The sequence below is a fragment of the Amblyraja radiata genome, chromosome 20 (assembly GCF_010909765.2).
Source record: "Amblyraja radiata isolate CabotCenter1 chromosome 20, sAmbRad1.1.pri, whole genome shotgun sequence".
Taxonomy (NCBI): Eukaryota; Metazoa; Chordata; class Chondrichthyes; order Rajiformes; family Rajidae; genus Amblyraja; species Amblyraja radiata.
Genome location: NC_045975.1, coordinates 25,258,371 through 25,271,942, shown reverse-complemented (window position 1 = coordinate 25,271,942; position 13,572 = coordinate 25,258,371). Strand labels below are relative to the sequence as shown.

General features: G+C 40.6%; 1 protein-coding gene across 1 annotated transcript in view; it reads right to left on the bottom strand.

The window, feature by feature from the left end:
• ddb1 (damage specific DNA binding protein 1) overlaps positions 1-13,572 on the bottom strand; it is a 68,697-nt gene that overhangs the window by 26,396 nt on the left and 28,729 nt on the right. The window contains exons 14-17 of the mRNA XM_033039097.1: positions 6,507-6,670; positions 3,803-3,910; positions 2,208-2,415; positions 1,306-1,401 (exon numbers count right to left, since the gene is read on the bottom strand). Coding sequence (XP_032894988.1) covers positions 1,306-1,401; positions 2,208-2,415; positions 3,803-3,910; positions 6,507-6,670 — 576 coding nt within the window. The remainder of the gene's footprint in view (positions 1-1,305; positions 1,402-2,207; positions 2,416-3,802; positions 3,911-6,506; positions 6,671-13,572) is intronic.

Sequence of the window (13,572 nt, the reverse complement as noted above, 5' to 3'; positions counted from 1 at the left end):
GATAAAAAAAATATTTCAACTTTTTGGAGCCTCAAGTATTCAAGTACTTGACTCCCTGATGGACTCAAGTTGGAGCAGTGAGCCCAAAAATATACATAGCCACCTGCCTGCGTTTGACCCATACCCCTCTAAACCCTTCCTATCCATGTACCTATCCAAATACCTTTTAAATGTCGCTATAGTACCTGCCTTAGCTACCTCAACTAGCAGCTTGTCCCATATACCCACCATCCTGTGTGTGAAAAAGTTGCCCCTCAGGCTCCTATTAAATCTTTCCACTCTCACCTTAAACCTAAAAACATATTTTTAGACAAATCAGCACCACTGACATTTTATTTAAAAAATACAAGAACAGTCCTGGTTAAAATCAAAATATTTTTATTCATGGAAATCCTATTTTGTTAAGTCTCAATAGTTTTAAAACTTTATGACTTAGAAGAAAATTGCTTCAAAGTTTATAAAGATTATCACTCAATAGTACTTTGACACCTGCCAATTCTGTACCCTTTTTCTCATTTCATCATGCTGCCAATCAGACTATTTAATAATTCTTCCAAACATTACAAGGCAATTCCCACCCTGTGGACACGTTAACAAGCTACTTTTACATTGTGACCATGGAAGCCCACCTTTCTTCTAAGCCACTAGATAATCAATAGCAATAGCAAGAAGTTTCATCTCCTGAGGCTCTGAGGCCAACTAGTGTGTTCCAAAGTAGCTGCTGAAATAGAAACGGTGCTTGATTTTAAAGTGAAAACTTTCTAAGTACAGTACTAAAAGTCTGAAGACTTATTCAATAGGCACTGAATAGTGTGTTTGTATATTAAGCAATAGGTACATGTAAGCATTACTTTTGACAGTTAGCACAGAACCACAACATGGAAACTTGGGTGTGAGTGGATCAGATGAACAGGTTTGTTTTTCCAGAACGAACAGCAGCCCCCAATAAGTAGTATTTACATATTTTATATTTTTCTTGTTAAATATTTTGTTAGAGTTCATATTTTATTTTGACTTGTACAAAGATGTGCTCATTTGCTCATGTATAAAATGCAAGATCTCTAAAATCTTAACTCGGCACTTATAGTCGCTGCTTCAAAGCAAGCTGATTCAAAGCACGCTACAGTTAAAAACTAATCCTCAACCTAACTAGCTTTAAGGCAAAAATGATTAGAGCTGTTCCCTGTTCCATCTTCTCCATATAATAGAACAGCCCAGTGATCTGAGGTAACACTGGACACACAATCAACATCATAAAACTCTTTTTGCTTCCGATCACATGCACAGTTGATAGTGAACACTTACTTTGGAGACTCATTAAGTGGCACTGTCCGGATGTGTAATTTCTGAATCTCATCAATGGTTCCTATAGTTAAAGTGCTGTTGTTGGCCAAAGCCAAACTATAAGAACAAAGCAAAATTAGATATGGAGCACAGCAGTGAAAACACCCAGGAGGCAAACAGCTAGAATACAGAAATTTTATCACTCAGAAGCAGCTTTAACAATGACTTTCCAAAGTATTTCCCAGAAATTTTGTAATACAAAACCTTGTGCAGGACATGTTTTCAGAATGTAAAATATGTAGATGAAATCCTTAAGAGGCAGTGGAAACATTCAATTGCAACATTCAGATGAAAACTGAATAATGGTTTTGGAAAATAAAGATTACAGGGCTTTTGGGAAGAAATTTAGGGATATGGAGAACCAGCAAAAAATAATTCAGTTCAGTTTAGTTTAGATACAGTGTGGAAACAGGCTCTTCGGCTCACTGAGTCCAGCGTACATTAACACCATCCTACACACACTAGGGAAAATTTACAATTATACCAAGCCAATTAGCCTACAAACCTGTACGTCATTGGAGTGTGGGAGAAAGCCAGAGCTCCCCGGTGAAAGCCCATGCAGGTCATGGAGGGAACATACAAACTCCATACAGACAAGCATTCATAATCAAGATCAAACCTGGGTCTCTGGCGCTGTAAGGCAGCAATACTGTTACGTCACCATGCAAAATTCAGGAAATCTCTTCCTAACAGCTTGTAATATGACATTAACTAAATGCAAAGCAGTGATTCAAGATAGTGATTATTTGCCACCTTATACATACAATCCAAACAGCAATAGTTACAATCGGTAACTCAATTTTCAAAAACTGTCACCGGTAAACATTTAAAATATTTCCAGAGACTACTCATTCACAACTAACCTATCAGGGTATCCCTCGGAGTTCAGAGGACACATGTAGTTTACTTCCTTGAGATTAACATTTGAAAAGACCAGCTTGTGATTGCTGCTATAAATGACAGTAGGACGATCGGAACAAGCAAAGACATTTGTGGTGGACAAAGATCTGAATGTTCGCAGCACCGTTGGCTGAGTCCCCAGTGTGACTTTCTTTCGATCACTCAACAAACCTAATTTTTAAAAAATGAAAGGAATGTGAGATCAAAGCTGCTTGACCATGTCTCCACCACTTTCAGCAGACATCAATGGAAATAAATAAAAGTTACTAACCAATACAACTTTTCTATTTATAAACACAGGATAGAAATGACATTTAACATTATTCAAGTTCCATTAAGGTAATTCAATTGTAAGTAAAAATTTCAGTTTTAAGTTAATTTGTTTTAATAGATAAGTGATACAGTATGGAAACAGGCACTTCGGCCTAACTTGCCCACACTGACCAACATGTCCCAGCTACACTAGTCCCACCTGCCAACATTTGGTCCATATCTCCCCCAAACCTGTCCTATCCATGTGCCTGTTTAACTGCTTCTTAAATGTTGGGATAGTCCCTGCCTCAACTACCTCCTCTGGCAGCTTGTTCCATACATCCACCACCCTTTGTGTTAAAAAGTTACCCCTCAGATTCCTATTAAATCTTTTCCCCTTCACAAACCTTTGTCCCCTGGTCCTTGATTCACCTGCTCTGGGCAAGAGACTCCATGCATCTACCCGATCTATTCCTCTCATGATCTTATACACCTCTATAAGAACACCCCTCATCCTCCTGCGCTCCAAGGAATAGAGTCCCAGTCTACTCAACCCCTGCCTATAGCTCAGACCCTCTAGTCCTGGCAACATCATCGTAAATCTTCTCTGTACACTTTCCAGCTTGACAACATATTTCCTATAACACAATGTTCTAAATGCGGCCACACCACCCTATTATACAACTGCAACATGACCTCCCAACTTCTATACTCAATACCCTGGCTGATGGCCAGTGCCAAAAGCCTGTTTGACCACCTGATCTACCTACGGCTCGACCTTCAGGGACTATGCATCTGCACTCCTAGATCCCTTTGCTCTACAACACTACCCTGAGCTCTACTATTCACTGTGTAGGTTCTGCCCATGTTAGAATTTCCAAACTGTAACACTTCACATTTTTCTGCATTAAATTTCATCAGTGAGGGCAAGTTGGGCCAAAGTGCCTGTTTCCACACCGTAAGACTCTATTTGGTGCCAAGGCTCTTCTATGACTCAGTGGCACCAACCATTAAGCTGTAGCTTCAACGATAAACTGTAACTTTTCTCCTGATAGATAACTCAGATCATAGGGCCATACAGCATGGAAACAGGCCCTTCAGCCCAACTTGCACATGCTGACCAAGACGCCCCATGTACACTAATCACCTGCCCTCATTTGACTCATATCCCTTTAAACGTATCCTATCCATGTACCTGTCAAAATGTCTTTTAAATGTTGTTATAGTATCTGCCTCTGGCACCTCGTTCCACATACCCACCATCATCTGCAACAACATTTGCTCATGCAAGGAGCTATTAATATACCTGTTTCTATTTCAAGTCCAAAGTAAAATAGGGCGCCATCACCCAGAGCACACAGCAGGTAGTGGCTGCCTTCAAATGTTGTCATTAAAATTGATCGTGGAATGATCTCTGCAATAAAACAGAAAGAATAAAAATGTAGTAAGAATTTGCTTTTTTATTTTAAACTGTAAATTTATGAAGGTACAATTTGTTTATTTCTGTTTATTACTGGCTATTCTACCTAGAACCAGTGGAGTTTCTTAATTTAAGTGTCGATAAGATTCAGGATTTCCATAATTTCCCAGATGCTTTTCACCATTGGAATCCCCACAAAGTCCAGCAGAGGAGCAGAATTGCTGATACTTCCAAGCATTTATAAAAGGTTATCCGTTTTTTGGATTTAAGCTAATTCACTTGAATAGGAAGTGTAGGGCTGTGATGAAAAGGAGGAAGTAAAAGGTATACTTCTGTACTTTCATGAATTTGTTTTAATCTTTTGAGCCTTCAGATGAACTTGCTTTTTAATCAATTTAATCTTTTAAAAAATCTTGTAAATATCATTTCATTTGTAATAAAACTGGCAGCTTTGCCAGATAACAAACCTAGGGACAGATGAATGATTTTCAGGCGCATTTCATAGCCAGAACTTTTTTTGGGCTGCCTGCTATGTATCATGTCCCTGTCGTGTCCTCTGATGGACAGCCTCTGTAAAATGATCTCTGTAATATTTGACTTCAGGGTGAGTGTGATTCGCATTCCAGAATCTGAGGATCAGGAACGGGGAAATATGCATCGGGAGCTGCCAAAGCAAAAACTGACCTACTGATATTAAACTTCAAATCATTGGGTCACTCGAAAATCGGTTGTAACATTTCGTGCATAGATGAAGTCAAATAATTAAGATTATTCAGAAATTTGACTGAGAAAAGCTGTCACCTGTATATTTCTCTCACCTTTAAGCAAAGGTCAAAACAAAGGAGAAAGATCCATTTTGATTCCTTCTCAAAATAAGAAATCTAGAATAAAGGTTCACTACAAACTAATGCATATTAATGTTTTTTCACATCGATTATACATTTACACTGCAAACAATCGAAAACAGGTATCTATGAGGAATAATGACAATCATCTGAGGTTTAATAAGTGTTTAAAATGTTATTAACAGATAACATCTTAAAGCTTAGTGGTTGTTTAGCATGAAATCACACTTGAGTTACAATATAAAAAAGTCAAATACAGTCTTTTTCTTAAACAAAACTTTTTTTATAACATTAAATTGAGTACACTGCTGTTTTACTGGCACTATTAAACAATAATCGCATATTAATATTTAATGGCCTAATGGAAAATGTTTTGCCTTCATAATCTTTACTGATATAAATGTACATATCAGAGGAGAAACAGATACTTGGCCTCTCAAATCTGCTGCCACATATAAGATTACGGCTGATGTGACCAAAATGTAAACTCCACATTCCCACCTATCTGAGGAATCCTTTCACTCCTTTACTTGTTGAGGATTTATTTAACCAAGTCTTCAATTTATTTAAAAGACTCTTCCTCAAAAGGTAGTGGAAACAATAGTTCAAGACTCATGACCCTCAGAAACAAAGTCACCTTATTTCTCTCATAAATGGATGACTCCTCACATTTAAACTTCCTCTGGATTATCTCTTAAGAATAAACATCCACCCTCCCAAGACTCATTTGTATCTTATATATTTCAATCATGCCCCTCTCATGTTTCTAACACTTAGGCACGGTGGGGTGTTTAGGATAAGATCTTCCGAGGAAGAGGAGTCAGAACTGGACCTAGGAAGGGATATGGAAACCAGCCGAGCAAGAAACCAGAGGAAAGAAAGTCGGATTAGGAGGCTGTTGATGTACACGTTTGAGGAACAGGTGAGGAGAACAAGGGAGTTAGGGGGGTGGTGAAATGATTGTTAGTCAGTGTGTAGGTTTGACAGCAACATGACAAGGGCGGCGCAGTAGCGTAGCGGTAGAGTTGCTGCCTTGCAGAGCCAGAGATCCTTGTTCGATGCGGACTACAGGTGCTGTCTGTACAGAGTTTGTAGGTTCTCCCCTTGGTTTTCTCAAGACTTCCTCCCACATTCCAAAGACGTACAGGTTTGTAGGTTAATTGGCATCTGTAAATTGTCCCTAGCGTAGAGGATAAAACTAGTGAACAGGTGATCGTTGGTCGGTGCGGACTCGCTGGGCCGAAGGGACTATTTCCACACTGTATCTAAAACAACTAAATGACATAAAACAAACACAATAAGGGCTATTTCTTCCACAATAAGCGCTTTATTCCATGCCCCTGGTATGCAAAGACACTTTACAATGACAATCTAAAAGACCAAATGAGTAGAAGAGAATCGCCTATCAATTCTCCATGTTAAAGTCATGATGCTGAAAATGCCCAGCACCTCCTTCTCCCCACAGCATAAAGAAAATGAATTTCATGCATCCAAAAGGAATCATGCAAAAATTGTGATCTAAAGAAAGTACTCAAGTAATGTTTTAAAAATTAATTGTTAATTTTATTTTGTAGCAATTGCAAATAATTGACAAGCCTCTTTTGAAGATTAATACTTTCTTGATTACCACATTGTAAAAGGAATTGTCATTATTTTTCAGCACGTGAGAAAAAGGCAGTTTAAGATACAAGTTCTTAAATAAAAGCCATTAAACCCTCAATATCCCAACATTGCCTCACTCTTACCTCCTCCAAGCATCTCCTTATGCAGAATTTCAAACGATGGTAGTTTGAGGATCTGGGCTGAAATATCTGTCCAAAGACCCACAGAGCACAAGGGTGATATACTACTTCCCTCAGTCAATGGAGTGATATCCAAGCAAGCCACTTCATGTTCCATTTCTATAAAACTAGTGGAATTTGGAAAAAGATAGAGTCAAATTCAATGACTGTTTCTAAACAGTGCTCAGAAATCTTTATGTAACAAAATAAAACATTATTAGGTTGGTGTTTTCCCCTCCATATAACAAGGTATTTTTTTCAGGCTATGATTCCACTCACAGGTCTGGTGTTCATTTCCTTCTGTCAGAGTTTATCTATTTTCTCTAGGTTCACAAGTTAATAAGTCATAGGAGCAGAATTAGGCTGGGCCCATCGACCCTAGTATGCCATTCAGTCATGGCTGATCTATCTTTTCCTCTCCACCCCTTTTAAGATTACTTGCTATGTTAAAAAGATTAGGGTATAATTTTGAAAGTAAGAAAATAAACCACATTTTCCTCACATACATAACACTGAGCTTGGAAGGTTAATGAATATTACTTTGTTCACAACTTTCTTAAACAGTTAAATCCCACCCAGAGGTTTAAAGGGTGTTATTTGCAACCATTGATCCAAACACATCCTGCCAAATTAATTTCTAACTTTTCCTCTGTGATGCTGCATATTTATTTTTTCTATCTACTTAATTTCTAATGCAAGGACATCAAAAAGAAAAATTAACAATTCCTATTTCCTGATTTTATTTTAAATTTTAACTCAAAATTCTGACATCCACATTAATTTGATTATGCAATTGTTCATCTGAACGAAATAAAAAAATTGCGGTTATTGAAATATGATCAGCCATGGGTGCAGGCTCGAAGGGCCGAATGGCCTACTCCTGCACCTATTTTCGATGTTTCTATGTAATGTATTTAGTGAATACGGATGGAATTGCGATACCATCTTTTTATGCAAGCTATAATGGACTTGTTCATTATAGAATGATGGAATGAATGTTTATAGCAAATGATCTAAAAAGTTTTCTTACGCATAATTTAATCAGAGTTGTCTCTCTTCAGAAAATTAAAACTTAAACGGCATTCCAAACCATAAACAAAGAATTAAATGCAATAACAACTCATTCATAAGAGTACTCCAAAACAACATTTGATATTATGCAACTTATGATGATATTAAGACAGATGATCTAAACCATTGTGAAAGGCAGTTAAACAGCACATACATAGGACTTCGGCCCAAATTGTCCATGCCAACCAAGATGTACCATTTACCTGCATTTGACCCAGATTCCTCAAAATCTTTCCTGTCCACATACAAACCCAAATTACTTTTAAATTGTGTTATTGAACATGCCTCAACTACTTTCTCTGGCTGCTCGTACCATATACACATCACCCTCTGTGTGAAAAAATTGCCCCTCAGATTCCTCTCTTTCCTTAAAACTAAACACTTTAGTTCTTGATTCCCCTATCCTAATAATAATAATAATACACTTTATTGTCATTGTAATACATACCAATGAAATTTCAGGCGCTCTGCCCGAGCGGAGTTCCAACGTATTAGATAAATAAATAACGACAATGAAAATAGCAAAAACGGCAAGAAAAACATCAGGTCAAGTCAGAATGTGCAATATTCCACAGTATAGTGTTAAAGCAGTACAAAATATTGGCTATGGGGGGTGTGTTTTCAGTGCAGAGTTCAGAGTGGTAATGGCCTTGGGGTAGAAAATGTTTGTTAATCTTGTGGTGTGTGATTTGATGTACCTGTAACGCTTTCCTGAGGGCAGAAGGGCAAACAAGTGATGTGCGAATGTGACGGGTCCTTTAGGATGCGTGATGCCGTTCGCAGGCAATGAGAGCTATAGGTCTCTTCCAGGGCAGGCAGATGTGTGTTGGTGATCTTCTGGGCTGTGTTGATGACTCTCCGCAGAGCCTTCTTGTCAACCGCAGAACTGTTGCCATACAACACCAGGATGCCATGTGTCAGGACACTCTCTATGGAGCAACGGTAGAATGACACTAGCAGCTGTTGAGGCAAGTTGACTTTCCTGACTGATCTCAGGAAGTAAAGCCGTTGTTGTGCCTTCTTTACCAGGGAGTTCATGTTAGTTGACCACCTGAGATCTGCTGAGATGTGGGTGCCCATGAACCTGAAACTGGAGACTGTCCACTCTTTCTCCGTTTTTGTGCAGTGTGGGATGGTCACCCTGCTTCTTCCGGAAGTCGATGATGAGCTCTTTTGTTTTCTTGGTATTGAGTGCTAAATTTTTTTCTGAGCACCAGCCTATTAACCTCTGTGCCTCCTCCCTGTAAACTGACTCATCGCTCATCAGGAAAAATACTCTACATTCACCCTATCTGGTTCCAACATGATTTTATACATCTCTATAAGATCACCCACAGTTTCCTGCGTTTCAATAAATAAAGTCCAAGCCTGCACAACCTCACCCTATAGCTCAGGCCTTCTACTCTTGGTAACATCCACGTAGATCTTCTCTGCACTCTTTTAAGCTTAATGGCATTATTCCTATAGCAGGGGGACCAAAATGGAACACAATAATCTAAGTGGGCCTCATCAGCGATTTGTACAACTATCACCTAACGCCCCAACTTCTACATTCGATTCCCTGAGCAATAAAGACCAACATGTCAAAAGCCTACTTCACCACAATATCTACCTGCGATACCACTTTCAAGGAACTATGTACTTGTACTCGCCTAAATCCCTATGCTCTACAACACTCCCCAGGTCCCTATCGTTCACTGTTAGGGCACTGGCCTGGTTTGACTTCTCAAAATCTATCACCTCATACTTATCTGAATGAAACTCCATTTGCCACTCCTCTGCTTACTTGCCCAGCTGATCAAGATCATGCTGCAATTCTTGATAACCATCTTCACTATCTACGATACCACGTATTTTACTAATCAAGGGTTAAAGAATCAGGGGTGGAATGGGTAAGACTGGAAGGATTTATTTTTTAAATAAATTGAAAAATTGAGGTATTCTTTAATAGAAGTAGATCTAAATGGTTGCTAGAATTTAAGTACTTACAATAAACATTTTGAATGATGTCCTCATTCGTTAGGGAACGGGGGTTCCCCTCTTCGACTATAGATGAGGCTCTCACCAGGGTCTCTTCTATATCCTGTAGCTCTGTTCTCACTCCCCACTCGTAACAAGGGCAGAGTCCCCGTTGTCCTCACCTTCCACCCTACCGGTTGTCATACAACAGATAATCCTCCGACATTTTCGCCACCTCCAACGGGATCCCACCACTAGCCGCAGCTTCCCATCTCCTCCCCTTTCGGTTTTCCGCGGAGACCGCTCCCTCCGTAACTCCCTGGTCAATTTGTCCCATCCCACCCAAACCAGCCTCTCCCCTGGTACTTTCCCTTGCAACCACAGGAAACGCTACACTTGTCGCTTTACCTCCCCCCTTGACTCCATCCAAGGACCTGAGCAGTCTTTCCAGGTGCAGCAGAGGTTCACCTGCACCTCCTCCAACCTCATCTATTGCATCCGCTGCTCGAGGTGTCAGCTGCTTTACATCGGTGAGACCAAGCGTAGGCTTGGCGATCGCTTCGCCCAACACCTCTGCTCAGTTCGCAATAACCAACCTGATCTCCCGGTGGCTCAGCACTTCAACTCCCATTCGTTTGGAATCCGACCTTTCTGTCCTGGGCCTCCTCCACGGCCAGAGTGAGTCCCACTGCAAACTGGAGGAGCAGCACCTCATATTTCGCTTGGGTAGTTTACACCCCAGCAGTATGAACATTGACTTCTCCAATTTCAGGTAGTCCTTGTTTTCTCCCTCTTTCCTTTCCCCTCCCCTTCCCAGCTCTTCCCACCTCTTCCTTTCTTCTTCCCCCCCCCCCCCCCCACATCAGTCTGAAGAAGGGTCTCGACCCCAAATTCCTTCGCTCCATAGATGCTGCCTCACCGTCTGGGTTTCTCCAGCAATTTTGCCTACCTTTTGAATGATCAGTTCTATGAAGGTGGGCAAGTGATCAGGAATGCAGTTGAATAGTTAACAAAGATATCTTGAAGGTTTCAGAAGTATTACAAAAGTTGAACCGGATAGTATTCGGCTGAAGGCAAGGGCATATAAGGTAGCCAGAGATAGTGGGAGGGTAGAGGATTGGGAAGCATTTAAAGGTCAGCAAAGAATAACTAAGAGATTAATTAAGACGGGGAAAATAGACTATGAAAGGAATTTAGCGAACAACATAAAAACTAATAGTAAGAGTTTTTATAGCTATATAAAAAGAAAAAGGGTGGCTAAGGTGAACGTTGGTCCATTGGAGGGTGAGACTGGAGAGTTGTTGGTGGGGAACATGGAAATGGCAAAGGCATTAAACGAGTATTTTGTATCGGTCTTCACCATAGAAGACACAAAAAATATTCCAACGCTGGATAAACAGGGGGCGGTAGGAATGGAGGAGCTAAATACTATTAAGATCACCAAGGAGGTGGTATTAGGGAAATTAATGAGACTGAAGGAGGATAAATCCCCTGGGCCTGATGGATTACATCCAAGGGTCTTGAGGGAGATAGCGGTGGGGATTGTGGATGCATTGGTGATAATTTTCCAAAACTCCCTGGAGGCAGGAACGGTCCCAGTGGATTGGAAAATGGCCAATGTAACACCTATATTTAAAAAAGGAAGTAGACAGAAGGCGGGTAACTATAGACCGGTTAGTCTAACATCGGTGGTGGGTAAAATGTTAGAGACAATTATTAAAGAAACACTAACGGGGCACTTGGATAAACATGACTTCATCGGACAGAACCAGCATGGTTTTGTGAAGGGGAAATCCTGTTTAACGAATCTGCTCGAATTCTTTGAGGAAGTAACAACCCGGGTGGATAAAGGGGAACCGGTGGATGTGGTATACTTGGACTTCCAAAAGGCTTTTGACAAGGTGCCACATAAGAGACTATTGCTAAAAATAAAAAATTATGGGATTGGGGGAAATATATTAGCATGGGTAGAGGATTGGCTGACAAATAGGAAGCAGAGAGTGGGGATAAATGGTTCATACTCGGGATGGCAACCGGTAACTAGCGGGGTTCCGCAAGGGTCGGTGCTGGGACCCCAGTTGTTCACAATTTATATAAATGATTTGGAGGAGGGAACCAAGTGTAATATATCAAAATTTGCGGACGATACAAAAATGGGAGGAAAAGTTGGGGATGAGGAGGATAGGAAGAGTCTGCAAATGGATATAGATAAGCTAGGTGAGTGGTCAACAACTTGGCAGATGAAATTTAATACTAATAAATGTGAAGTCATTCACTTTGGGGAAAAAAATGATAGGGCAAGTTATTTTCTAAATGAGGAGGAGCTGCGTTGTAATGCAACGCAAAGGGATCTAGGGGTATTAGTACATGAATCACTAAAGGTCAGTATGCAGGTGCAGCAAGCAATCAGGAAGGCCAATGGAGTTTTGGCCTTTATTGCTAGGGGGATTGAGTATAAAAACACGGAGGTCTTGCTGCAGCTGTACACAGTATTAGTGAGACCACATTTGGAATACTGTGTACAGTTCTGGGGTCCATACTTAAGGAAGGATGTACTGGCCCTGGAGGCAGTGCAGCGAAGGTTTACAAGATTAATTCCTGCAATGAGGGGATTGACATATGAGGAAAGGTTAGGTAAGCTGGAGCTCTACTCTTTGGAGTTTAGGAGAATGAGGGGCGATCTCATTGAAACATATAAGATCGTGAGGGGCCTTGATCGGGTGGATGCGCCGAGGATGTTCCCAATGATCGGGGAAACTAGAACTAGGGGACATAGTTGCAGAATAAGGGGGGGCTCTTTTAAAACTGAGATGAGGAAGAACTTCTTCACCAAGAGGGTGGTTAATTTATGGAATTCACTGCCCCAGGGAGCAGTGGAAGCAGAAACGTTAAATATATTTAAGTCTAGAATAGATGGTTTTTTAGCTGCCGAGGGGATAAGGGGCTACGGGGAGAGGGCAGGGATATGGACCTAGGTATGGTTAGTATAGTGAGACCTGAGTGATCTCCTGGACAAGTGTCGATCGCCTGGATTGGGGTCGGAGAGGAATTTCCCGGATTTTTTTTCCCGAATTGGACCTGGGTTTTTATCCGTTTTTTTGCCTCCCCCAGGAGATCACGCGGTTCTTGGGGTGGAGAGGGGTGATAGCGGTATGAAGGGGAGGGTAGTGTCTTGTGTTCTGTGTCTTGTGTCTACTGTTTGTGGGTAAGTGTGTCTGTTTAGTGTTCAGCCATGAGCGAATGGCGGTGCGGGCTCGACGGACCTGGTGGTCTACTCTCGCACCTACTTTCTATGTTTCTATGTTTCTATGTTTTACAGCAACTCAGTGATTGAATATGTGGGTCATCACAGGATATTAAGGTTGTAGGCAGGATTTTGGTTCAGTTTCAAACAGATGAATTAGAGAGGGTCAGAATCAATGAGGAACAGAGAATGTAACAAAGACAAAGGACAACATCTTTGTTATTTCACCAGAGCGAATTTCTGGTCATGTTGATTGTTAGTCAAATAGTCCAATAAATTAGAGACCACAGAGGGTGAAGGGGAGAATCTGCTGGGTATTATCAGTGTAAAGGAATTGCATGCAAACATAAAATAGTAGGGGATGAAGAATAGGCACTTAGAAATCCTGAGAGAATTAAAGACATGCTGATAGGTGATTTGGCTGCCGTAAATTAGTCCCTAATGCAGGTACGTGGCAAAAGAATCAAAGAGGATTTGAAGGCCCTGTGATGGAAAAACAAAGATAGAGGAAAATAACACAAGGAAATTGCTCTGCTGGGGAGCCCACATCAGCCTAATCTGCCAAATGGCTGCTTCATATGCCAAAGTTAGTTAGTTCTCGATAGAAATTGATATGTACGAATGGAAGGAGCCAATGCAATCACATCCAGTTGGATGATGATGAAGAGCTAGAATAGGAGGATGCCGTTGTTAGTTTTGTAAAAAATACCATGTATCTGCAATGAGGAAATCATTAATAATTCTCAGCTAATTTGA